The following is a 24,935-nucleotide window of genomic DNA, read 5'->3' on the forward strand; positions in this document are numbered from 1 at the left end:
TTTGTTGAGAGGAAATAGATTAGGTTATTAGAAGTCAGAAACAAAAATGCCATCTTTTTTCTAACTTTTTTGTTTGCTTGTCTAATTTAGTTCTAGCTAGGGGTGGGATTTTGGCCCGGAACCCGCCCACGACCGTCCGAATCCGAAGGGTCCGTGACCGTCCGATGCCCGAATCAGTCCGTACCCGCCTGACCGAAGCTAACTTTCTGACTGAAGCTAACTTTGATAATCTCACAAGATTGAAAGTATTAGAGATGGATACCTTGGTTCTAAACGTGAGTTGTGACTGGGTTCCTCCTTTTCAACTCCAAAAAACGTCTTTGAGAAATTGTTCAGTAGGACAACGATTTCCTTACTGGTTACAAACACAAAAACATCTTACAAGATTAGACGTATCTAATGCTGGAATATCAGGTTCAGTTCCTAGTTGGTTTTGGAACATGACTTCCCAATTAGACTATTTAAATATATCACACAATCAAATTGAAGGGGAGTTACCGAATACGTTCTCGATGGCTGGACAAAGTTTAGTTTACATGAACTCAAACCGATTCACAGGTAACTTACCGAGTATATCTTCTTTCATTTTAACTTGTTATATCTAAGATCTAACTATTTCAACAATGACAATCTTCCTAGTGATGTAGGAATTGAACCAGAAAATGAGTTACCTGCAAGAGACAGTAGTCCTAGTTTCTTAAGGGTTCCCAATTCATCAGGTAACCGTCCAGAAAGTAGATTATAATCCAATAATAATACCTCCAAGTTGCGAAGATTTCCCAAGGTTCTCGGTATCTCCCCTTCCAACTTATTATCACCCAAATTAAGATAATTAAGACTTGAAAGGTTACCTAGCTGAGGAGGAATCTTACCATTAAAACTGCTATAGAATAAATTAAGATACTCTAAATTCTGAAGTGAACCCAAGAAAGCTGGTATCTGAATCCCTCTGAAATGGTTATAACTTAAGTCTAAGGTGCTGTTTGTTTTTTTTATACGTCTGAATCTGAATTAGCTGAATCTGAATTGGCTGAACTGAATTGGCTGAATCTGAATTTTCTGATGTAAGTTTGATGTTTGTTATTTTAAATCTGAATTTTTTGTCTGAATTGACAATTTTACTTTTATACCCCTATGGAATAGTTTTAACCTAATATCTTAATTTTACAAAACCTAACTTTTTTTTTCTCTCTAATAAAAATTAAACAAAACCCTACCCTTATTATCTCTAATAAAAAGATAAGAAACCCTAAACTCATAAACCACTCTCTCTCCATCTTGTCTCTCTCCGGCAATCTCTCTCTCTCCGGCGATCTCTCCTTCTCCGGTGATTTCTCTTTCCTTCTCTCTCTATCTCTCTCCATCTCTGTCTCTCCCCCTCTCTCTAATCAAATATTGGTTTGTGGGTGCTGATTTTTTGGTGGTGGTGGTGTTCGGGCCTTGTTCGTTTTTGTGTATGGTGTTGTTCACATCTGGTGGTGGTGTTTAGATCTGGTGGTGGTGGTGGTTTAGTTCGGGTCTGGTGGTGGTGGTGACTCAGTTCGAGTCTGGTGGTGGTGGTGGTGGTGGTTCAGTTCGAGTCTGGTGGTGGTTCTGTTTGGGTCTATTGGTGGTTCTGTTTGGGTCTATTGGTGGTGGTGGTTCAGTTCGGTGTGGTGGTGGTGGTGGTGGTGGTTCAGTTCGGGTCTGGTGGTTGTGGTGGTGGTGGTGGTTCAGTTCGGGTCTGGTGGTTGTGGTGGTGGTGGTGGTGGTGAAGAAGAGAAGAGAGATATAATTATGTATTTTAAGTTTTAACAAGGGTGTAAATGTCTTTTGCATATTTTCAGATATTGCACAAATTTTTCAGACTTGTTTTGTAGTCTGAAATGTTGGGGTATTTATTCAGCCAATTCAGACATATATTAATTTCAGTTAAAATTTCAGATTAAGGTAAAATTCAAAAACAAACATCTGAAATCTGAATTTCACTCTACTTCAGATTTCATATGTTTGGTTTTTTTAATTTAGCAAAATCTGAAATGTGGGCTGAATGACTATATGTCTGAATTGGCTGAATAAGGGCCCTATAATTTCAGACTTTAAAACAAGTCTGAAATGGTCTTCCACCATCTGAAAACATCCAAAGGACATATGTACCCCTGAGAAAATTAGGGAAATTCTTCCCTATCCCCATCTTCATCTTTGCCACCACCAACCACTACCATCAACACTTCCACCACCGACCACCCACTACCACCAACACTAGACCACCACCGACCACCGACCACTACCACCACGAAATCAACACCACCAAACAACCACCACCGACCACCACCATCACTACCACCACAAATACACCACCACACACCACAACCCACAACTTTCTCCCATTTTCAAGTTAAGAACCACCACCACCTCCACCAAAAAACCGAAAACCACCACCACCTCAACCAAAACCGAGAACCACCACCACCTCCACCAAAAACTAAAAACCACCACAACCTCCACCTCCACCAAAAAAACCGAGAACCACCACCACCTCAACCAAAACCGAGAACCACCACCACCTCCACCAAAAACTAAAAACCACCACAACCTCCACCTCCACCTCCACCAAAAAACCGAGAACCACCACCACCTAAAATCGAAAACCACCACCACATCCACCAAAAATCGAAAACCACCACCACCAAAAACTGAGAACCACCGCCACCTCCACTTCCACCAAAAAACCGAGAACCATCACCACCTCCACCAAAAACCGAGAACCGAGGAACTAAGAGAAAGGGGAACAAAGAGAGATCTTGTCGAGGAGAGAGAGAGATCTGGCCGAGAGAGGCGGGTTTCGCCGGAGAAAGATCTGGCCGGCAGAGAGAGGGAGGCTGAGAAATGGAGAAAGAGAAATGGAGTGGTTTAGGGTTTTGCCTTTCTATTTATTTGAGAGAGAAAAAATATAGGGTTTTTGTAAAGTTAGGTTTGTTTGAGAAAAAATAGGGGTATAAATGTAATTCAGTTAATTCAGACTTAAGAATTCAGATTCAAGAAACAAACATCTAACTTACATTCAAATTTAGCAAATTCAAATTCAGCCAATTCAGATTCAGTCAATTCAGATTCAGCCAATTCAGATTCAGACGTAAGAAAAAAAACAAACAGCACCTAAGTGATACAAATGTTTCAACTCGAACAGAGAAGAATTCAGTTCCCCACTCAACCCAAAATCTCTAAGTTTAAGTTGAACAACATCACCTTCAGTTATGTTTTCGCAGAATACTCCTTCCCATTTACAACAATCATTACCAACAACCCAAGACGACGAGAGATAATGGTAAGAATCATTAAGATTATGTTTGAAGTTAATAAGAGCTTCTCTTTCTCTTGGATTGCCAGCATCATTAAACTTGATCATCATGTTTGATGAAAGAAATGAAATAGCAGCAGCAGCAGCTATTATCAAGAATCTACTAATTATAAGCTCCATGATCAGATTTAATTAGTTAAACAAGAGCATGTCTTGAAAGACAAGTTCATTCATTTGATCATTAAATACACAAGAGGGGACCTACGACTAAAGACTTGACTGACTTAATCACATATTCTGTCATGAAGACTTAAGTCATTGACTTCACACACCAGAATTGACATCAATTGTTCCCAATTGTGATAGTAGTCCACAAGATAAGACTGTCGACTGGAACCCTCCCTCTCACAGAGTCAAACTTATTCCAAGAGACTAGGATGGGATTCAAGTTGAGTTGCTTACAATATTTCCTAGCAAGATGAAGAAATCACATATTCATGATTTCACAAAGTTCACAATCCTAGAATTTATAATTATTTGACCTTTTTTTCAAATCACTTCTTTAAACTTTATTTTTGAATAAAATTTGAAGAAACGGATTACAAAAGGCAGTTTTGAAAAAAAAAAAACAGAATTTTTGAAAAAAATATAGTTTCTTGGATTGATTTAAGTTTGTTCATGTAGCTGAGGCATATGCAATGTTTGTAGGTAGCTCAGAATACAACAGAGAGGTAATCACTTTGGAAAATTATAGCTTCTGAAATTTGATGACTAAGGAGGATGTCTAACTACACGTGCCTTCTACGATTATATCAATGATTTCGGAAAGTGAAACTATTACTTGATCATTTACTTGAAATTGAAAATGCAGATGTGGGCATCAAAATTTGAGTCGTATTGTCAAGAAAACACTGGCAGTTCATTTCTCTATCGATCCTGTGGGAACTAAACTTAGGTAAATCTTACATTTCTCTATTGGATTGTTCATTTCCCGACTGAACAATTCCTCATGTATAAATGTGTAAGTCGAAAAGGAGGAACCCAACCACGGCTCACGTTTAGAACCGTGGAACTGATATCTAAAATTTTTAGTTTCTTAAGATTGGTGAAGTGAGCTTCTGTTACTTCTAGCATGTTATTGGAGATCCGCAATTCTTCTAAACTCGAGAGGTTCCCGAAACTTACTGGCAAAATCCCATTAAACTTGTTATCGTTAAGTACTAACTCTCTCAACAATGACAATCTTCCCAAGGTTCTTGGTATCTCCCCTTCCAACTGATTAAAACTCAAATCTAAGCGATACACCGTTCCATTTACAACAATCTTTACCAACCCAAGACGAGAGTCTATTTGAACGATCATCAAGATTCTGCTTGAAGTCTATAAGAGCTTCTCTGTCTCTTGGATTGCAAGCAGCACTGAACTTGATAATGTTTGATGAAGACAAAAATACACCAAGAAAGGAAATAGCAGCCATTATCAATCTAATAAGCTCCATGATTTGATTAGTCAAAGAAGGACAATGTCTTCAAAGAATGTAAAGTGTTCATATATATATAAAGACGATAGTTAATAGTTAGTTAATGGCTCTGAAATCTTGCTTCATTAATTTGACCATAGAGTTCAAATACACAAAAGGGGACCTACTAATTAAAGATTTGACGACTTACATATTAATCTGTCATGATAGGGACTAATGAAGACTTAGTCGTTGACTTTACATAAAGATAACGTATCGATCAAAACACTTACAGGAAGCACCATTGAAACTTCCCATATCAATAGGAAGACAGTGTTACTGAAAATAATTTTCCCGAGCAAAAGTAGGGTATTGTATAATAGAATTTTTAGTATTTCTCGTCGGTGGTTCTTGTTCTTCATCTGAATTGGGTCTTACAAAGGATTGTATTTATTACAATGACGAGAAATACTAAAAATTTGTATAAAGTTGACCTAGAAGATAACAATGTTCAGTTGATTCCATGAGTGACCCCTGTCGACTTTTTGACGAATGAAGAATAAGGAAAATATGTTTTAGATCTTCAAATAGCTTGTAATATCTTGAAATATCTTCAACATTTGTCGATCAAAGTCTAATAAGCTCCATGATGATTTAATTAGTTAAAGAAGGACCTGTACAATGTCTTCAAAGAAAGTAAAGTGATCACATATATATATATATATATATATATATATATATATATATAGACAGACGAGTTAATGGTTATGTAATCTTGCTCCATTCATGCATTTGATGATGGAGTTTAAATACACAAGAGGGGACCTACGACTAAAGACTTGACTGACTTACTCACATGTTCTGTCAGGAAGACTTGGTCATTGACTCTACACAAAAGTAATGTATCGTTCAAAGGTGCGAACGTGGCAATAATTACAACGAGAGAAAAGAAAGATAGTTACTTATTAGACATCAATTGCTCAAAGTTTTTGAAGAAAAGCATAATTTTGAAAAGGATAGTTTCAGAATTTTGAAACGGGATTACAAACTCCTTTCCTTGCTTACTTGTAATAATCCCGAGTCGCTTGGTAGAGTGTCAAGAGTTTATATGTGTGAGCTCAAACTTAATACCTGTAGAGACCTTATGGGAGCGCCAGAGCGGTAGTGGAGCATTTGCTAAAACCTAAAAACGGTAGCCATTGGGTTTGGGTCTAGGTGTCAAAAGTGGCAACAATATCTATACCTGCTAAGGCATGTGGCATTACATTACTCTTAGTAATTTCAAAACCTCAGAAACTTCCAACTAAGTTATCTAGTTTTAAATAAACTACAACACTTAGAGAGTTTAACAAACATATTATCAAGTAACCCAAAATAAGCAAATCTCCATGACTGATTCCCTATCAATACAATACAAAAACCCCATAAACCAATTACAAACCCCACTACAAGGCTAACATAAAACCACTTCAGCTCGATCCAATCGTCCTCGTCCTCATTTTCTTCTTCCTCTTTCGCTGTGTCGTTCTTGTCAGATTCTTGAGGTTTCTTATTTCTAGTGATGCAGTTCTTTAGTGGAGGACCACAGAGTCCTTGTTGGTTACCCATATAACTCGACTCATTTAAACTTCGAAGTTGGGTACTTGATGGAATTTTCCCTGATAGATTATTATATGACAAGTTTAAGTGACTCAAAAAACTTAAGTTCACCATGCTTTGAGGAATTAAGCCTGAAAGTTTGTTTCTTGACAAGTCAAGAGATTCAAGTAAACTCATCTCGCCGATTTTGTCAGGGATTTTTCCTGTAAAATGGTTGTCGGATAAGTTTAAAGATCGTAACCCATGAAGACTAGTTAGTTCTTCGGGGAGTCCTCCAGATAAGTTGTTGTTTGAAAGGTTTATGATTGTAAAAAGTGAAAGAGTGCTGCTGTATTCAAAGTCTCTTCCTTTAGTCACGAAACTTGCAGACTCTCCAAATTCATTAAAGTACATCGAATAAGAGATACGATCGCCTATCTTTTCCTTTGTTGCCATGGCTGTAAAATTGCTGAAACATCTCGGAATCAATCCTGACAAATTGTTATAAGAAAAGTCTAACAGTTGAAGTGAACTGAGATGACAGAGTTCTTGAGAAATATCACCATAAAACTTATTACGACGTAAAATGAGAACTAGAAGGAATCGAAAGCTTTCTCCATTAACCCATGTTGCTATACTCCCAGTGAACCCATTCTCAGAAAGATCAATCACCCTCAATTCAATACAATTTCGTAATGAAGAAGGTAATTCTCCTGACATATAATTGTTACGTAAATGTAATGACCGAAGATCGTGTATAGATCCCATTGAGCTTGGGATCTTCCCTGTTAGATTGTTGTTTCCTAGCCTTATCAATGTCAAAGAGCTCCAATTTGACCAACATTCAGGAAGCTCCCCTGACAGAAGATTTCCTGAGAGATCAAGAACTTGCAAGTTATTCATTTTCTTCGACGGATTACATATCAAGACGGAAATAGGCCCGGAAAATAAGTTGTTAGAAAGATCTAATTCATTAACAGAAGACGATATCCTCGGTAGTTTGCCCATGAACTTGTTCGAATTCATGTAAATTCCTATACTTGCATCAGTTTTCAATAACAAATCTGGCACTTCTCCTTCCATTTCATTCTGTGATATATTTAGATAGGTGAATTGGGAAGACAGGTTCCAAAACCAAGTCGGAATTGTACCTGAGATTCCAGCATTAGATAAGTCTATTTCGACAACATGTTTTTGTGTTCTTAGCCATTCTGGGAATCGAGGTCCTAATCGACAAGCTCTAAACTTTGCAACCCGGAGTTGAAAAGGAGGAACCCAATTAGGACTTAGCTTCAAATCCAATGAGTCTATTTCTAGATCTTCAAGTTTAGTGAGACTGGTGAAGTGAACTTCAGATATAGCTCCTCCCATGGCATTATAAGAAAGTCGTAAAAGTTTTAAACTCGAAAGATGTCCGAAACTTTCAGGCAGCGACCCATTCAACCGATTAAAAGCAAGATCTAACACTGTCAACGATGACAATCTTCCTAAAGATGATGGAATGGAACCCGAAAATGAGTTAAACTTAGAAGACAAGGACTCTAAATTCTTGAGTTTTCCTAATTGATCCGGCAATGGACCTGAAAGTTTATTAGCATCCAAATTTATCGACTTCAAACTACGTCCAATACATTGAGACGAATGTCCTAAAAATCCTGTTATCTCCCCTCGAAAAGAATTGTCGGACATGTCTAATGTTTGTAAATTGCAGAGAGATCCTAAAGCGATCGGTATCTCACCTTCAAACTCATTTGAATATAAATCAAGAGTAGTTAGTTGAGTAAGATTAGAAATAGCTTCTGAAATAGTTCCTTGAAAAATATTATAACGTAGATTGAGTTCTTCAAGATTGATAAGATTATAAACCCATTCAGGTAAGGTAGAATTAAGACCATTATAAGAAAGATCAAGAACTGATAAAGATGTAAAGTTTAAGTACGAAATAGAAGGTAAGGATCGAATATTACAGTAACGGAGACGTAATTCTAATAAAGATGGAAGCTTGTTTACAATATCAAGCCAATTAGAGACCTTACTAAGGTCTAGATTGGTCATGTCAAGATATTGTAGAGAAGAAAGATGAGAAAGCCATTCAAGATCATTGATATCACGAAAACTAGAATAAGAAAGATTAAGATATCTTAAACTCATGACAGAACTAAAAAAAGATGGTATGGTGATTTCCGAAAATGAATTAAAACTCAAGTCCAAGTGATTCAATTGTTTTAACTCCATTAGAGAAGGATTAAGCTTACCACTTAAGTAAAAACCATGAAGATTGAGATGAACAATATTACTTTCACTAGTATTGTTGTTGTTGCAGATAACTCCGTTCCATCTACAACAATCTTCACCAACCCAAGATGAAAGATTATTTGAAGAATCATCAATATCTTGTTTAAAGGTTAGAAGAGATTTTCTCTCTCTTGGATTACAAACACCCATAGTTAATATGATCATTTTTGGGGTGGAAAAGAAGAACCAAAAGAAGAAAATGAAAATTATAGATTTGAGCTTCATGATTAGTGGACTAAGAAGAAATAACATGATAGAATCTTCAGAAAGGGAACTAGTTATAATGGGTTATGATCATTTTTTGAGAAAGCAAAAAAAGAACAAAGTCAATTCTGTAACTTTTTTTTATGTTTAAATGGGTTTAATTTTCTAAAATTGAACAGTGAGATTGTTAGTTTATTGCTCTCCAATTTTGACCATTGAATTCATTATTTTATCACTCTACTAAGTCAGGAAAACACACATTTGGTAGTGATTTTTGTTGCATTTGGGACTTATCTTATGATTCATGTATGTTTCTTTGTGATTAGCAAGGGAAAGTGCATTGAAGAAGATATAGTTTCGACAAGGTCCTAACAAGGTTGAATCCTCCTAACAAGGTTGGTCTCATTTGAGGGGCCGCGCAGGTGAGTTGGTCCACGTCCGGGAGCAGACCCCGCAGGTGAGTTGGTCGACTTCTGGAAGCCAAACGGGTAGTACCCCATTAATGAACCGATTAACTTAAACTTAGGGTTATTAGTTACATTAATGTGGTCATATAATGTGGTCCAAAACAATAACTAGTACATAATGATCAAATCAAAAGACAATGACAATTTCATTTCAATACATAAATCAAACATCAAATCTGAATAGATGAAATTGCAGGTGTTAACTATATTCGAATTCAACATAATTTATCATGTGTTTCCTTATTAAACATAACTAATAAGAAAATCTTACCTTCTAGTATCGGTAATAAATATTCAAATCGGTATAAGAACCACGAAAGACAGAAAGAGAGAAACTACTCGTCTTTCTCAACAATGGTTTCGGTTTTAACTTCATTATTGTGGTGGTTCTGATGGTTTTCCTCGACAGTTTCTACTTGAGCAGATGAACTCTCTGGTGGTGAAGCTTCTGAGGGTTCAGCTGTTGATGATCCATCAGTAACGGGTACAGTTTGCTTGACAGTTCCGACCTTGACGTATTTGCTCATGAACTTGTATTCCCAATCTTGTAAAGCTTCGAGCTCGAATGGGCCAAGACCCGAGATATCGCCTGTCAAATCTTTGTCTTCGAAAGACATCTTTGCAAGAGCTCTGCTTGCATCCTTACCAGTGAATAAAGCGTATGGACCTCCAGGTCCATAAAACATCCTGCAAAAATTACGACGAGATGACAGTAAACATGTTCAAGTCGATTTTCTTGTATAGTGAGAAGAAAAAGAAAAGTAAAAGATCTCTTTTCAGTCTCAAGTCAATATATTTATCCAAATGCTTCATATATCGTAATGCATGACGAGGGAGAACTTGATTGGTAAATCGACAACATGAACAGAAGATTAGGAACTCTACATTTTCGAGATTTCAATCTCGAGACAAGAAAAGGAAGAGATTGATCTGAAGAAGTGACGACCCTTAAACCGACTAGGTATTTCCCTAGATAAGCAAGATATCTCGAACTTAATTATATAAGAGAAAATGTGAAACCCCTTTGACAAAAATAGATGTAAGAAATGGAATTCCGATACAAATACAAGAAAGAATATGCTATATGTACTTTATAATTTTACTTACTAATGTCGATCGTCACTTTACCACACACTTTTTCTACACTAGAGCTCATCGATTTGGATACTGGGGTGCCAAACCCGAACTCTAAGTATAGAACTATAGATAGAGTTTTCCGAACAAGAATTAGTATAAAATGATTCTAACTCTTTATGTTCTTTGTTTTCCGATTTCCGGTTTTCTTTATGGAGAAAGAGTTAGAACCAGACGCCGGAAATCACTTCACTGATACCAGATTCAGAACCATGAGAACTTAACCTAAATCAGCTGAAGCTAAACAGCCTCACCAATCAGTAAGAACAAGGAGACAATGAAAGCAAGAAATTCAGAATATGAAAAACCCCATGTGAAAAACAAACCCAGTATTCCTATTGAAGAAACTAATTCAGATGTAAAACCTAAAACTAACATAGAAGTATCATATAAACCCCCAAAATAAAACCCTAATACACAATAAAGGAAAGATCAAACCTTGCAAAAAAAAAAAACAATTCTACAAAGAGAAAATAATCACAACCCAAGTATCAAAACTAGTTAAAATTAGTTTCCCAAATCTCAAAATTATAAGAAGAGCTAAAGAAGATGACTGAGATTGATTATTATACCTGCTCTGAGAAACATCATAGATCTGTCCTTTAATAGCCATTAACAAGGGTTTCTTGGGATCTGATCCATCATAGACTTTCAATTCTTCTTCAGTAATCTCACCAAGCTGAACTGGAGGTGGTAAAGGTTCTGATTCTTCTTCAAAAGCCCTAGTTCTTTGAGGTGGAGGAGATGATCCAAATAAACCAGATATAACATAATAGAAAGCAAAGAATAAAGCTAAAACAGTGAAGAAAGTTGTTGGTGATAATCCTGTATATGCTGTGATTGATTCTTTGAAAGTTGCCCAAAGCTCTAAATTCGCCATTACTCTTTTTCAGTCCAACAATTACAAAAATCTCAAGTCAGACACAGACCCCCTCTCTCTCTACCTCTCTGAGGTCTGGGTTATGTAGTGATGAAATTATTGGGACTTTCTTTACCAAAAGTTCAAAAGAAGTTAAAATTGACATTTGGTCCCTATGTACACTCAAATTACTTCTTATACCTCATTAGTATTGTAAATTTATTTTCCATGTAAATCCCTAGTTTATGATCAGCTTCCAACATGTTTCTTGAAATTTTGCGAAAAGTCGAGATAACTTTCATTTCGTTAGACAAAGGACTATGTTTTTTCCTGTTTTCGAATGGTAAATATTTCTCATAACATGGAGTGTGAATCAACCCCATGTGTTGGATTGAAATCGAGATGTTGATCAAATTTTGTCCCTTCTAAATCAGACAGAATCATATCTGAAAAAAAAAATTTGTTGTTGTTGAAATATCTGAAAAAAAAATTGACAATAAGTTCTTTCAAGTTGACTATTTATCTCTCCGTTCTAGGTGTCTTTTATTATCTTCTAGCTGTTCTTCTATCCCATTTATCCTTCATTTATATCTTCACCATCTTAATTCTCATTGTCTCACATTGTCCATGAAAGAGTCATGAGTCTAGACACACTCGAGTTTAGTAAGTGACGAAACTTTTGATTATATTCATGGAACTTTTGTTGAGAATAAAACTCTGTATTTATTGAGTTTGGTCGCTTGAGTCTCAGTATCTAGTACAAACAATTGTTAATTTGTTGAAAGCTAAGTAGGAATTTACTGAGTACCCAATTGAAAATTTTGGAGGGAAAAATGGGGATTGGGTAAGAAAATAAGGTGCAGAAAGTAAGAATTTTGTTTTAGTGGGAGTGAGAGAGGAATTAAAAATGAGGAACTGAAATTCACAAGACAATAATGCAGTACCTACCAAAAACTCCTCAACTGCTTTGAGTGTAAGGTGCATTTGCACGTGCAACGTATGGGACGTATCTGTGCTTGCAATTAATTGTCAAATTCATGAGACTATTTATCATGCTCTATATTATGTATAAAGTTTTAGTATTATTTTTCTTTTCTTTTGCAAATTATATCATTCTTATGTGGTTTCAAGGCAGATAGAATTTCAACCTCTTGAGGTGGAAAGACGTGATTTGAGGAGAAAGAGAGAAATTGATATTGATTTTCTCTCTAAACTCAGAGTGCCCACTTAGTGGGTCGAGATTCCGTTAGTTCGGAATTTTTTTTTTTAGGAAGTCGATTACGATCAACATTAGTCGTTACATTTGGCATTGATATATCAAAGATATGATAAGCTCAATAACTGCCCAATGAAACTGAAACAAGACCGACCTTATAGCCTAACAAGACAATGACCTAAAGCCCAACTTCATTATTTATACCTTAATAATCCCAACGTTAATCGTTAGTTCGGTAGTTAAGTTTTGTAAGAACATCGTTTTTTACTGTTTTGGTCTGGGTGAGACACAATAAAACCCTTTTGATCATTTGAGAAACAAAGGTTCTTTCGTTTTTATAGTCATCTTTTACTCAGCTATAGACACCATAATCTCTAGGTCTAAGATTATGCAAATTTTGAGTTGAAGTGTTAAGAAACGCAACCAACCTATAAAAGTACCAAAGTGAATATAGAATAAAAAAATAGTCAAACTTCGATACACCCTAAAAAGTGATCTATGGGACCTCAGGTAGGGTGGAGTGAGTGTCCAACCATATCTATGGAATTCTTTTTTTTTTTTGAGAAATCGATTACGATCTACGTGAGTCGTTACAAGACATTGATACATCATTAAGATGTAATAAGCACGATAACCGCCTAAGTTAAATCGATAATCAAAGAGACTTAAAGTCCGACAACAAAGAACATAAAAGCCCATAAATATCTACTTTACTTACGGCCTAAATTACATGAGATAAATCTTTAACTGCTTACACCAAATAGTAGAGAGTATATTCTGTTGGGTCATGGAAGATACCAACTATGGCGAGAGAACTGCCATATTAACCAACCCCAATTCCACAGAAACAGCAAGGATAGTGGCAACTGGCAAGCCCCTGCACACTATTTTCTAGTTATTTCATCATCATCTTCTCCAAAATCTTCAATCTTGTTTACCCTTTGAAGAAACAAAGATGGATAACAAGAAAATATTAATGTTAGGAGGAACTGGTTACTTGGGTCAACATCTATTACTAGGGTTCTTCAATAGTTTCAAAGATGAAAAAAATTATCATTTGGGATTTACCCATCACTCATCTCTTCCTCCTCAACCATTACTTGATGCTATATCTCCTTCAATGGCTTTTCATGTTGATTTACAAACTGGTGAAGGATTTGATACCATTTCTACTACATTTGGTCAGGTTTGTATTTCTCAATTCTTAGTTGAATAACTTCAATTTCTTCTGATATTAAGTAACGGGTATCTTCTATCTCGTGGGTAATTTGGAAATGAAATCATGATTTCAGGAATTGACTTATTGGGTACTAGATTTAAGCCCTAATTTTATATTTACTGCTTTATATGGTCATAATACACTAGGGCTTTTTATTGCACACCTAGCCGAAAAAGGGATATTTGGAATTGAACCCCTGAGCTCATAGTTGAAACTAACCAATTATTATAATCAGGTTTTAAGCCCAACTTCGATGCTAGTTTCATGTGCCCATTAATGTTAGAAACCCATGATATCATAATTGTTACCAAGTTGCCTTCTTTATTATGAGAATTGGGTTTTCCTTTTTATTTGTTTTAGGTTTGGGGTTTTATGTGAGCTCACAATAGATAACTTGAATTTTGAATGCCAGCCTCATGTGATTGTGAATTGTGCGGCACTTTCTGTACCCCGTGTTTGCGAAGACAATCCAACTGCGGCGATGGCGATTAATGTACCGTCTTTTGTCGTTAAATGGATATCAAGCTTCGATGAGAGTCCTCTTCTAATTCATTTATCAACAGATCAAGGTAAAGCACTAGATCTATTTTGTGTAAATTATGGCATTCGTATCATGTTTGTTATTTTAGATTGCTTATCGTCTCAAACTAGAGCTCATTATTCTTGCTTTTTATCCAAATTTAGTACTTGTGTTTTCTCGTGTCCGTTTCAATCACGGGTAGCGGGTGACCTTAATGCATTTTCGCGTGAATTTTGAAATGGATCGATATTTGGAGTTTCGCAAACTGAAATTGCATAATCGTTTTTGCTTATCTAGTTAACTAATCTTGATAGGGTTAAGTCTGATACATTTCCTTTTTTATCAGTTTTTGAAGGAATCAAATCTTTCTACAAAGAAGATGATGAAGTAGTTCCCGTGAACGTGTATGGAAAATCAAAAGTGGCAGCCGAGTTATTCATTGCCGGATCATGCACGAACTATGCAATTTTGAGAAGCAGTATTATCTACGGCCCCCAAACTATATCACCTGTTTCGAAGTCTCTTCCAATCCAGGTACATATAAAAGATCTCTTCCAATTCATGCTTGCTATTTGCAGGGATAAAAAAAAAAGTTGAACACCTCTTCTGGATTAGCAGACCTATGTATATTTTTGAAATTCATAGGATACCAAACGGAACACAAATATTGACACCAATAACCTCCCAAAATAAAAAACTGTCACGACATATGAGTTGAAAATGAAAAATTCTAGTCGTAGAAGTAGACCTAAGTAACAATAGATTGTTTGAGAATGTAAGCGATAGTCCTCAAGATGTGATATTCACAAAAGTTCTCTCGAACCAAATATTTCCCCCAATTTATATATTTTCCTCGACTCGTGAAAACAGCCGCACTTTTTCGTATGAAAATAACCCGCAAATTTGACAAATTATCCCATGTGTGTAGTGGATAGATAGCGTACTTCAGAAGGGGGAGGAAATGCAGTTCTTTGACGATGAGTTCCGCTGTCCAGTTTTTGTCAAGGATGTCGTGAATATAGTACTAGATTTGACTAGAAAGTGGTTCTCAGGTAAATGTTGTTGGTTACTTGAAATAGTCTATATTTCAATTTTTCAAGTATCTCTTTCCAATTTTATTTCTTCAATTTATTAGTTACGTAAATCCTTTTGACGTTTAATTTTCTTCTTAAGAATTTCCTCCTCATTTGAAACCAAACTCACTTGTCTTGTTCTTTTTTCTGGTTTATTTTAGGTAATAAGCAAATGAAGTTGCGATTAAATGTTGGCGGACCAGATCGAGTATCTCGATTAGAAATGGCTCAGACTGTTGCAGCCGTTAGAGGATACAACACCTCATTAATCAAAGCTGTATCTGCATCATCAGTATGTATACCTCACCCTAATGTGAAATGTTTCCATGTAAATGCGATTTTCTACAAGTACTAATTTCAGAAAATGCATAACCCGTATAGTATGTTAGTAGAAGCTGAAAACGTTAGCTTTCTAGTTGTCGATTGTCATTACCAAAATGAACACCTGAATTGTGCGGCTCCCATATATTACGTTTTCCTAGTTCCCCTATTAGAGTAAGGCTCTCAATGAGACCGAAAGAAATACAAATAGGCCAGTCTGTTTAGTGCATATCTGGAAGGGTCTTCGCTCATTCCATACTGGGAAGAATTGGAAATCTTTCCACATTTCCACTACACTTATTCCTATTTATCAATGACATCCAGTGATCACTGAGTTCACGACAATGCCCGTGAAACTCTTTGAAGTGAATGTTATTCTTATGTAGAAAATTTCATTCCCTACTGGTTTTACTCCCTAGACTGGACCTCTTCTGATTAAATACTAGCAAAATCAAAATAGGAAAATTCTTCAGCCATCTCGATGGTTTCGGAATAGTAGTATAAGACATTAGTTTGTTATATATAATAACTGCATCTAAATTCTCTTTTAAGCATCATTTTTATGATGTAGAATTCTATATTTCAGGTGAATCGTGGTGTCAAGTCTCCAGCTGACATTTCCATGGACATCAGTAGATTGATTCGAACACTTGATTTTACGCCAACTTCATTCACAGATGGTGTCAAATTAACTCTGGAAAGTCAATAATGATGGTCATTGACATTATGAGTTTCCGACGAAATCCTCATGTAAAATTCTACCCATTGATGATAGTGATACCATTACCAAGCAAGTTCTTTGGTCAAAATAATTTCCAATTTGGGGAAGTATAAATCCTTTGCAACTTTGTATTGGCAATTATTTGTAGTGAGAAAATGTATTTTTTTTTCTCTTGTTGTGATATTGAACTACTTGTGTGAAGTTATGAACTATGAATTAGTATCTCATTTTCTTTTAAATAAAAAAATTATTTTGCTACCTCCCTTAGATTTCCTCTAAAGTATGAATTGGTTAAAATTTGGTTATTAACTTATTGTAGTTCTTTTACTCAATTCAGACTCCATTTGTTTGAATAGGGCAGCGCAACTTGCCTTTTGGAGTTCTACAATGTAGATATTGGTGGTGCATGGTTGTCGTCAGCTCATGTTGAAATTTGAGCAGCAACTTCCATCATTGAAATATATCTCCATAGTGGTGGTTCATGATTGCCCCAGCTTGCCTTCCAGGATACAAATATTGGTGGTGCATGGTTGTCGTCAGCTCCTACTGAAATCTGAGTAGCATGTTCCATCACTGAAATACTCGTCTCAAGTAGATACTTTTTGTGTGTTAACTTGTCTTCAGGAAAAATAACATGTACTATTTATCTGTCTCTATACGTATATTTCTCAAATGTCAATTCAGAATTAGGTTTTTCCACCACAAATTTGTCCCAACCAAATCTGCCATAGTCCTTCATTCCACAAATAATAGAAACGAAAGAAGATTAGTTTTGTAGATGAGAACTAGAGGAAATGATATTAATGGAATTAAGTTGAAATTATTTAAGCTTCCCTTATATTTAAGGAGATATTTCCAATTAGTCACATTGACTTTGGAATGCCATTCTTTTTTGGTAATTCAAGTCAATGTCATTTCTGCCCAGTTTTTCCAACGGGCAGCTTCAACTGCCATCATCAATTCATCATCAACCAAACGAAGTCCTAACCTCTACCCGTCAAATTATTCGGTCAGGTAGACCTCTCCCCCAGTCTTCACTTCCACTCTCTTTCCCTTCCACTGTTCTAGACCATTTTTTCTAGAGAGAGAAAGACAGACGCTTTTTTAGAGAGAGAGAGAGAGAGAGAGAGAGAGAGAAGCATATATTCAGATCTCTTTAACTATGATCATCAAGATTAAGTTTTGAACCGAAAACCTAGCTAAGATTCAACTTCATTTTCAGTTCTGATCTTGAGAGTTGGAAGTGTTTTTTTAAACTGAAATTTGATTACTGATCTGGATTTTTAGGGCATAAAATGTGGAAATTAGCTAGAGTTACAGCTTCTAATTTGTCTCAGATTCGTAAATTTTCTGCAACAATTCCTGGACCTTCTATTGTTCATAAACGTGGAGCTGATATTCTTCATGATCCTTGGTTCAATAAGGTCAGATTCTTCAATCTCTTTTCTACTTTTAATTGTTCTAGTCAAGTTTTTTTCTAGGATCTGAAGCTAAATTGTTCACACATTTCTTCAAGCTAGTTGATTATCTAAGCTAGAAAAAAGTAATCTTGTTTTGATTTAGGAAATAAGCTAATATTAGATGAAGTAATGAACTAATTGATCAGACTTATTTTGTTGAAAGTGTCTTGAATATGGGTCGATATCTGACCCGGTTTACGACCCGCTAACACGCTCGGCCTCGGTGGCACGAAAATTTGGAACCGTTAGCAGGGCTGATGGTTGTTGTCGCTGTGGAGTAGGTCTCACCAATTGAACCACCTACATTTCTTGTGTTCTGTGTGATTGTTTACTTTTAGATTATTTTTCTTGGTTTACTTGATTTTTTAGCAACATATTTGTAGCTAAGTCTTACATTTGATTTGTCTCGTAATTATAGTTGTCACTCTCTGTAATAGGTTTAATGTTCTGTATTATTCAATTGATCTTGGGGAGTTTCTTTATTTTGATTTTGTTGAGAGTAGGATACTGGTTTCCCTTTGACTGAAAGAGATCGACTTGGACTTCGAGGTCTCCTTCCACCCAGAATTATATCATTCGAACAGCAATATGATCGTTTTAGTAAGTTCTACTTACCCATTAATTCATTTTTCAAATCCTTTTTGTGATTGTACATGATTGTTGTGGCTTGTTTAGTTATCTTATAGTAAAGCATTGTGGGTTTGACTTCACTTTTCTTTATTACAAATGTTAGTGGAATCATATCATTCATTGGAGAGAAATACAAAGGACGCACCAGCTAATGTAATAGCTTTAGCAAAATGGAGGATCCTAAACAGGCTGCATGATAGGAATGAAACATTATACTACAGAGTAAGCTCTGAAGCCGATGTAATCATATAAACATATTCTTTTTCAGTAAGTTTAGAAAATTAATGTTATTGCTGATTCTTATAGGTCCTTATTGATAACATCAAAGACTTTGCTCCAATTATATACACTCCGACTGTGGGGCTGGTATGTCAGAACTATGGAGGCTTGTTCAGACGTCCACGTGGAATGTATTTCAGTGCAAAGGATAAAGGAGAGATGATGTCCATGATTTATAATTGGCCATCTAAGCAGGTAATATTTGAAGTTACCTGACATTCTGACTAAACACTAAAAACATGCTTGAGTAGGTTATTTTCATTTACACAGAGTTCGTCAAAGAAGACAACTAAAATTCGTTAATTTCCTTTTGAAAAATGATACTTGTGATCTCGAAACAAATGGTCTCTTAAGATTGTTATCTCCATGGGATCTATATTATTACCATTGAAGTATGACAGACTCTTACTTACTGCAGGTAGATATGATAGTGTTGACAGATGGAAGCCGTATTCTAGGCCTTGGAGACCTTGGAGTTCAAGGAATAGGAATACCAATTGGGAAACTCGACATGTATGTTGCAGCTGCTGGCATCAACCCACAGAGAGTACGTATTCATCTCTCTCTCCACTATGCCATCCATGTTCTCGCTGTAACTATCTGGACTTAAACGGTATTCACATGGGTTGCCATGTTGTGTTTTGTGACATAGTTACATACTAACAAAAGCTATCTGCTTCTTCCATTTAGATTTTCAGTATCTGGATATTATTATTACGATGCTTCTAGCACTTACATATTTGTTGGCATGATTGTATAATCCATGTTTCAGCTATCTCTTATTCTCTTCACATGTCCTACCAGATACTTCCTGTCATGCTTGATGTTGGAACTAGCAATCAAAAGCTTATTGAAGATCGTCTGTGTAAGTTGACCCGAGCGAGCGCCCACACATATACACACTTTTTGAGGCAAAACGGCCAGTATCTTGCGACTCTCTTTTCACTTTATGTTGTTAGCTTTGCAGATTTAGGATTACGCCAGCCGAGGTTAGAAGGAGAAGAATACTTATCCATTGTTGACGAATTCATGGAAGCGGTTCACACACGATGGCCAAAGGCTATCGTACAGGTCTGAACAACATTACACGATAGAACTGTAATGATTGTCTTGGTCTCTGTCCTACTAACACGATTTATTTGATGAACTCATCAGTTCGAAGATTTTCAAATGAAGTGGGCCTTTGAAACTCTACAGAGATACCGTAAAAGGTTTTGCATGTTCAATGATGACATACAGGTCAGTCTCTGTGAACTGTCCTGGATTCTTATATAATCTCTTGCTCAATTAATCATAATTTCACAATGATGTTATTTATAAATGGGATTCTTTGAGTCGCTTCACTAATGTTGTGCAAATGTTTCTTGTCTAATTAGGGAACAGCTGGCGTTGCACTCGCTGGCTTACTGGGAGCTGTACGGGCACAAAATCGACCACTAAGTGACTTCGTAAAACAAAAGATAGTTGTTGTTGGAGCTGGAAGGTAGCTGAAAATTTTAATCGAAATCTCTTTGTTTTCTAGAAACTTAATTTGCAGCTTATCAACTGCATGGGGTATATGTAGTGTGTGTGGGCTTCTTTATATGACATGGCCCTCATTTTATGATGCTTCCATCTGAGATTCAGTGCAGGAATAGGTGTTCTTAATATGGCCAAGCAGGCTGTCTCGAGGATGCTGGGGGCCAACGAGACGTCAGCAAACAATCCGTTCTGGCTACTTGATAAAGATGTGTGATTTCATTTTTACTCCTGCTCCAGCATTGTCTGGTTTGACGATCCATTTTCTTTGTTCAGTAATATCTTTGTGAATTTTATTTCTTTTTCTTTATCTAGTACATTACCGAGATTGCTAGTAAGAAATACTCCAATGCAGTAATTATCCATTTTCTTTATCTTTGGGAACTCTTCTCTCAGGTGCTAACCAGTAAGAAATTGTTGGGAAAAAATAACCTAATTAACTTGTTCAGTAATATGAAGATAAACGATGCGAAAGTAAAAGTAGAGACACCAAGATTATTTAACGTGGCAAAAAACCCCTCCAAACTAGAAGGTAAAAAACCACGGGACCTAGTCCAGAAATCTTCCACTATAATTAAATAATGGATTACACAATTCTTCAAGATGTGTAGAAACACTCTTGGACAACTCTTCACCAAACCTATGGTGGATAAACTGAACAAAGAAACAAAGAAATAAAATCTCTTACTCCTTAGGATTTGAACAAATCCTAGATTACTAAAGGTTGAAGAAGATAACCACAAACTAAATTGCTTCACAAGATTAATAATCTTCTTTTCTTCAAACCAATATTCTGCTCTTTCAATCTCTCTTGAAAGAACCACTTCAGAAATCTCTCTTTCTCTGGCTTCTTTTTGTTCTGGAAGTTGTTTCATCTCTCTTATCTCTCTCTAACCTGAGAAGATATATCTGAGAGGATTCTCTACTAACTCTCCCAACTGGGAGCTCCCAACTGGGAGGATACTCTCTAACCTGAAAGTATGAATAATTTCTTCCCTTTCATTCCCTATTTATAATGATAAATAAGGAGGTATTCTACTAGAAATAGGATTCCTTTTTAGGTTAGAAATAGAAACTTCTATTTCTCCCTAAATAAGGAATAAGGGAAATCCTATTCTAACTAGGAATCCTTTTTATATAAGGAGGGACCTCAACAAACTCCCCCTCCCGACTTATGAAAAGGACCCACCATTCCAAAGACAACAATACTACTATGTAGCTCATGCTTCCCGTTGAACAATCTTTTTGCCATCATATCTGAAGTATTGTCTTCTATATGGATTTTCTTGATATCCAACACTTTTTTCTTCAATACGTCTTGAATCCGCTGATCAATCACATTCCAACTGCATTCAACTCTTATTCAAGAATTCGCTTGAATCATGTGTAAAGTACACTACTGTTTCCCTTCCATATTTCTGAACGATAAATCTAGCCTGAGCTCTGATACCACTTGTTGGGAAAAAATAACCTAATTAACTTGTTCAGGAATATGAAGATAAACGATGCGAAAGTAAAAGTAGAGACACCAAGATTATTTAACGTGGCAAAAAACCCCTCCAAACTAGAAGGTAAAAAACCACGGGACCTAGTCCAGAAATCTTCCACTATAATTAAATAATGGATTACACAATTCTTCAAGATGTGTAGAAACACTCTTGGACAACTCTTCACCAAACCTATGGTGGATAAACTGAACAAAGAAACAAAGAAATAAAATCTCTTACTCCTTAGGATTTGAACAAATCCTAGATTACTAAAGGTTGAAGAAGATAACCACAAACTAAATTGCTTCACAAGATTAATAATCTTCTTTTCTTCAAACCAATATTCTGCTCTTTCAATCTCTCTTGAAAGAACCACTTCAGAAATCTCTCTTTCTCTGACTTCTTTTTGTTCTGGAAGTTGTTTCATCTCTCTTATCTCTCTCTAACCTGAGAAGATATATCTGAGAGGATTCTCTACTAACTCTCCCAACTGGGAGCTCCCAACTGGGAGGATACTCTCTAACCTGAAAGTATGAATAATTTCTTCCCTTTCATTCCCTATTTATAATGATAAATAAGGAGGTATTCTACTAGAAATAGGATTCCTTTTTAGGCTAGAAATAGAAACTTCTATTTCTCCCTAAATAAGGAATAAGGGAAATCCTATTCTAACTAGGAATCCTTTTTATATAAGGAGGGACCTCAACAGAAATAACATAGATTTGCAATTTAACTCGGCTTAACGTGCATAGCATAATAATTTTATCAACTTGTTCGTGGAACATATTAGAAATTAAAACCTTCACCATTTTCATCTAACTCCAATGCAGTAATTATCCATTTTTTATGTCGTCGTGTGACTAATAGAATGGTTTTGGACAGGGTCTTGTCACAAAAGAGAGAAATAATCTTGATCCATCAGCTGCACCTTTTGCGAGAGGCTTTGGTTCAGGAGAGATTGAGGGACTCAAGGAGGGAGCGAGTCTTCTCGAAGTGGTAAAATCATGCAAGAATCTCATGGAAGCCTTTCATTTCAATAATTTTAACCATACATCTTGCACTAATGCTTATTACCATTGTATTACTAGGTCAAAAAGGTAAAACCCCACGTACTTCTAGGTCTGTCTGGAGTTGGTGGCATCTTTAATGAAGAGGTGAGTCACAATCGCTAATTTAGAAAGAATGTTCCGTGCTGAAAATTTCCGCTGGATCCACTATGGTGCGTATGATCTAATGTAACTTATCAGACTTGAAATCGTCTATGCGGTATAAATCAGGTGCTTAAGGCCATGCGAGAGTCAGATTCTGTTCGTCCTGCAATATTTGCGATGTCCAATCCTACAATGAACGGTTTGTTCTTATTATTAGCCAATTTTTATCATCTGTCAAGTTAGATAACTCGTAACTGTCCCACTCCTCTTCCCTTGTGATTTTGACTAACTCATCTTTCTACCATTTTCATGTGGAACAGCTGAATGCACAGCTGCTGATGCTTTCAAATATGCGGGAGACAACATAGTTTTTGCTAGTGGGAGTCCATTCGAAAATGTCGATCTTGGTTAGCATTTTGTTATCGTAGCATTCCTTTTCGAAAAGTTATCGTAAAGGAAATGACAGTGGCTAGATGGAAAGCAAAATATTATGTACACTATTTTCTTTTAATGCCTGATGTGCTTTGAAAATCAACCAAGTATTGGTCGCTTGCAGGCAATGGGAAAGTAGGCCATGTTAATCAAGCAAATAACATGTACTTGTTCCCTGGGTATGTGCTGATTCTTGTGTTGAATTAGGTTTTTTATAACCAAAGGAACGTTTGCTGTACATTAATATTTTGTTTTTTACTTCAGGATTGGTTTGGGAACTCTTCTCTCAGGTGCTCATTTTATTTCAGATGGAATGCTCCAAGCTGCCTCTGAATGGTAAAGAAGCAACTCTATTTTAAATTCCCACACTTCGAGCTAACGAATTAGCATCTTAGGAACTAAAATATTAAAGATTTGTCGACATAATTTTCTTCAAGCTAATGACTCTGTCCTTTTAACTTGATATTCGTACAGCCTTGCATCATATATGACAGATGAAGAAATCAAGAATGGTATCTTATATCCTTCTATTTCAAGGTAATATGGTATCATATTATTAGCGCCTTTAGTGACAGTTATCTTGAAAGTCGATCTGTGATATATTTTTTGGCTGTTGATTGATATTGTCGTTAGTGTATGAGTATAATATATTATTGTCATGTAGTATTCGAGATATTACAACTGAAGTTGGAGCAGCTGTTGTCGGAGAGGCTGTTGCTGAAGAACTTGCCGAAGGACATGGTGAAGTGGGAGCCAAAGAGCTCATGCACATGTCGAAGGTACGAACATTTTTCATCCTTGAGTTTACTAAACCAATCAAATCAACTTAAGCGAAAAAAGTATATATATATATATATATATATATATATATATATATATATATACACACACAGCAAATTGTCCAAAAGCTCCGAGTATGAGTTCCCCATGTTTGTCTCAAGTTTCACCAGAAAATCACTTAAAATTACGTCATGTTAGCGAACTTGTTTTGATCTTCTTGTTTTCTTTTCTGCCATCTTGTTTTCATTTCCATAGCTTCCTTCTTGAGTATCCAAGCAAAAGATTTCGCTAAAGATAATGACAGTTTGTAATAGCAAATCCCTATATACTTCTTGCGGATAAATTTTCGGCGTTTAATTGCTTTACTTGCATTGTAACAGGAGGAGACAATGGAACACGTAGCAGGGAATATGTGGTATCCTATTTACAGCCCTCTTGTTCACGAAAAATAAGGATGTTTTTTTTGTGACGGCAGAAATTGTTGTATTTTGCTGTTAATGCTTATTTGAAATTTCATACAAAGACTTTCATCTGAACTCTAGATGAAAGAGCAGAAGAAAGATATGTTGATGACGAAAATAGCTATTTTAACCACTTAGGTACCAGATTATGGATTTTGTATCTGAGAATATGATATTTGAGTAGAAATGCTAAGGAGTTGCTTCTTTTACTAGTAACCAATCAGGAATACATGTGTGGCCTGTGTGGGTTTGTAATGAGTCGACTTGACCCGACGCCTTGTGTGGGCTCCTACTGGTGGGACTTCAGGGGACTGTCTGGTTGGCAAATTTTCTATGACAGCTGCTGTAACTATTCATTATAGCTATTGAGTGGCTTTTGGGCACTGTTTTT

At 36.2% G+C, this 24,935-nt stretch overlaps 5 protein-coding genes across 5 annotated transcripts in view; 3 read left to right on the plus strand and 2 right to left on the minus strand.

Moving 5' to 3' along the window:
- The first annotated feature begins 3,098 nt into the window (after positions 1 to 3,098).
- The window catches only part of LOC147535305 (receptor-like protein EIX2), a 45,073-nt gene continuing 23,236 nt past the window's right edge, over positions 3,099 to 24,935 (plus strand). Inside the window, exon 1 of the mRNA XM_086651160.1 lies at positions 3,099 to 3,142. The gene's annotated coding sequence lies outside the window, so the exon portion shown is untranslated. The remainder of the gene's footprint in view (positions 3,143 to 24,935) is intronic.
- LOC147535306 (receptor-like protein EIX2) lies at positions 5,986 to 8,802 on the minus strand. Its single transcript, XM_086647026.1, has one exon. It carries the CDS (start codon positions 8,775 to 8,777, stop codon positions 6,048 to 6,050), a length of 2,730 nt encoding a protein of 909 aa, XP_086503152.1. The 5' UTR covers positions 8,778 to 8,802; the 3' UTR covers positions 5,986 to 6,047.
- Positions 9,433 to 11,421, minus strand: MSBP1 (membrane steroid binding protein 1). The gene is made up of 2 exons (XM_086647027.1): positions 10,990 to 11,421; positions 9,433 to 9,970 (listed from the first exon to the last, which is right to left on the minus strand). Exons 1-2 carry the CDS (start codon positions 11,295 to 11,297, stop codon positions 9,619 to 9,621), a joined length of 660 nt encoding a protein of 219 aa, XP_086503153.1. The 5' UTR covers positions 11,298 to 11,421; the 3' UTR covers positions 9,433 to 9,618.
- LOC147535308 (NAD(P)-binding Rossmann-fold superfamily protein) lies at positions 13,216 to 16,604 on the plus strand. Its single transcript, XM_086651181.1, has 6 exons — positions 13,216 to 13,678; positions 14,124 to 14,280; positions 14,578 to 14,765; positions 15,160 to 15,283; positions 15,466 to 15,596; positions 16,212 to 16,604. The coding sequence occupies exons 1-6, from the start codon at positions 13,448 to 13,450 to the stop codon at positions 16,332 to 16,334; spliced, it is 954 nt and encodes a 317-aa protein (XP_086507307.1). The 5' UTR covers positions 13,216 to 13,447; the 3' UTR covers positions 16,335 to 16,604.
- NAD-ME2 (NAD-dependent malic enzyme 2) lies at positions 16,703 to 24,753 on the plus strand. Its single transcript, XM_086651165.1, has 19 exons — positions 16,703 to 17,770; positions 18,310 to 18,406; positions 18,540 to 18,658; positions 18,743 to 18,910; positions 19,134 to 19,262; positions 19,520 to 19,580; positions 19,683 to 19,786; positions 19,871 to 19,954; positions 20,092 to 20,198; positions 20,342 to 20,444; positions 22,603 to 22,716; positions 22,809 to 22,874; positions 22,998 to 23,070; positions 23,192 to 23,278; positions 23,428 to 23,482; positions 23,568 to 23,639; positions 23,778 to 23,840; positions 23,968 to 24,082; positions 24,464 to 24,753. Exons 1-19 carry the CDS (start codon positions 17,642 to 17,644, stop codon positions 24,533 to 24,535), a joined length of 1,818 nt encoding a protein of 605 aa, XP_086507291.1. The 5' UTR covers positions 16,703 to 17,641; the 3' UTR covers positions 24,536 to 24,753.

Source organism: Eschscholzia californica, unplaced genomic scaffold (assembly GCF_041429995.1).
Source record: "Eschscholzia californica isolate CP2 unplaced genomic scaffold, dmEscCali1.0.p SCAF_6, whole genome shotgun sequence".
In the NCBI taxonomy this organism is placed as follows: Eukaryota; Viridiplantae; Streptophyta; class Magnoliopsida; order Ranunculales; family Papaveraceae; genus Eschscholzia; species Eschscholzia californica.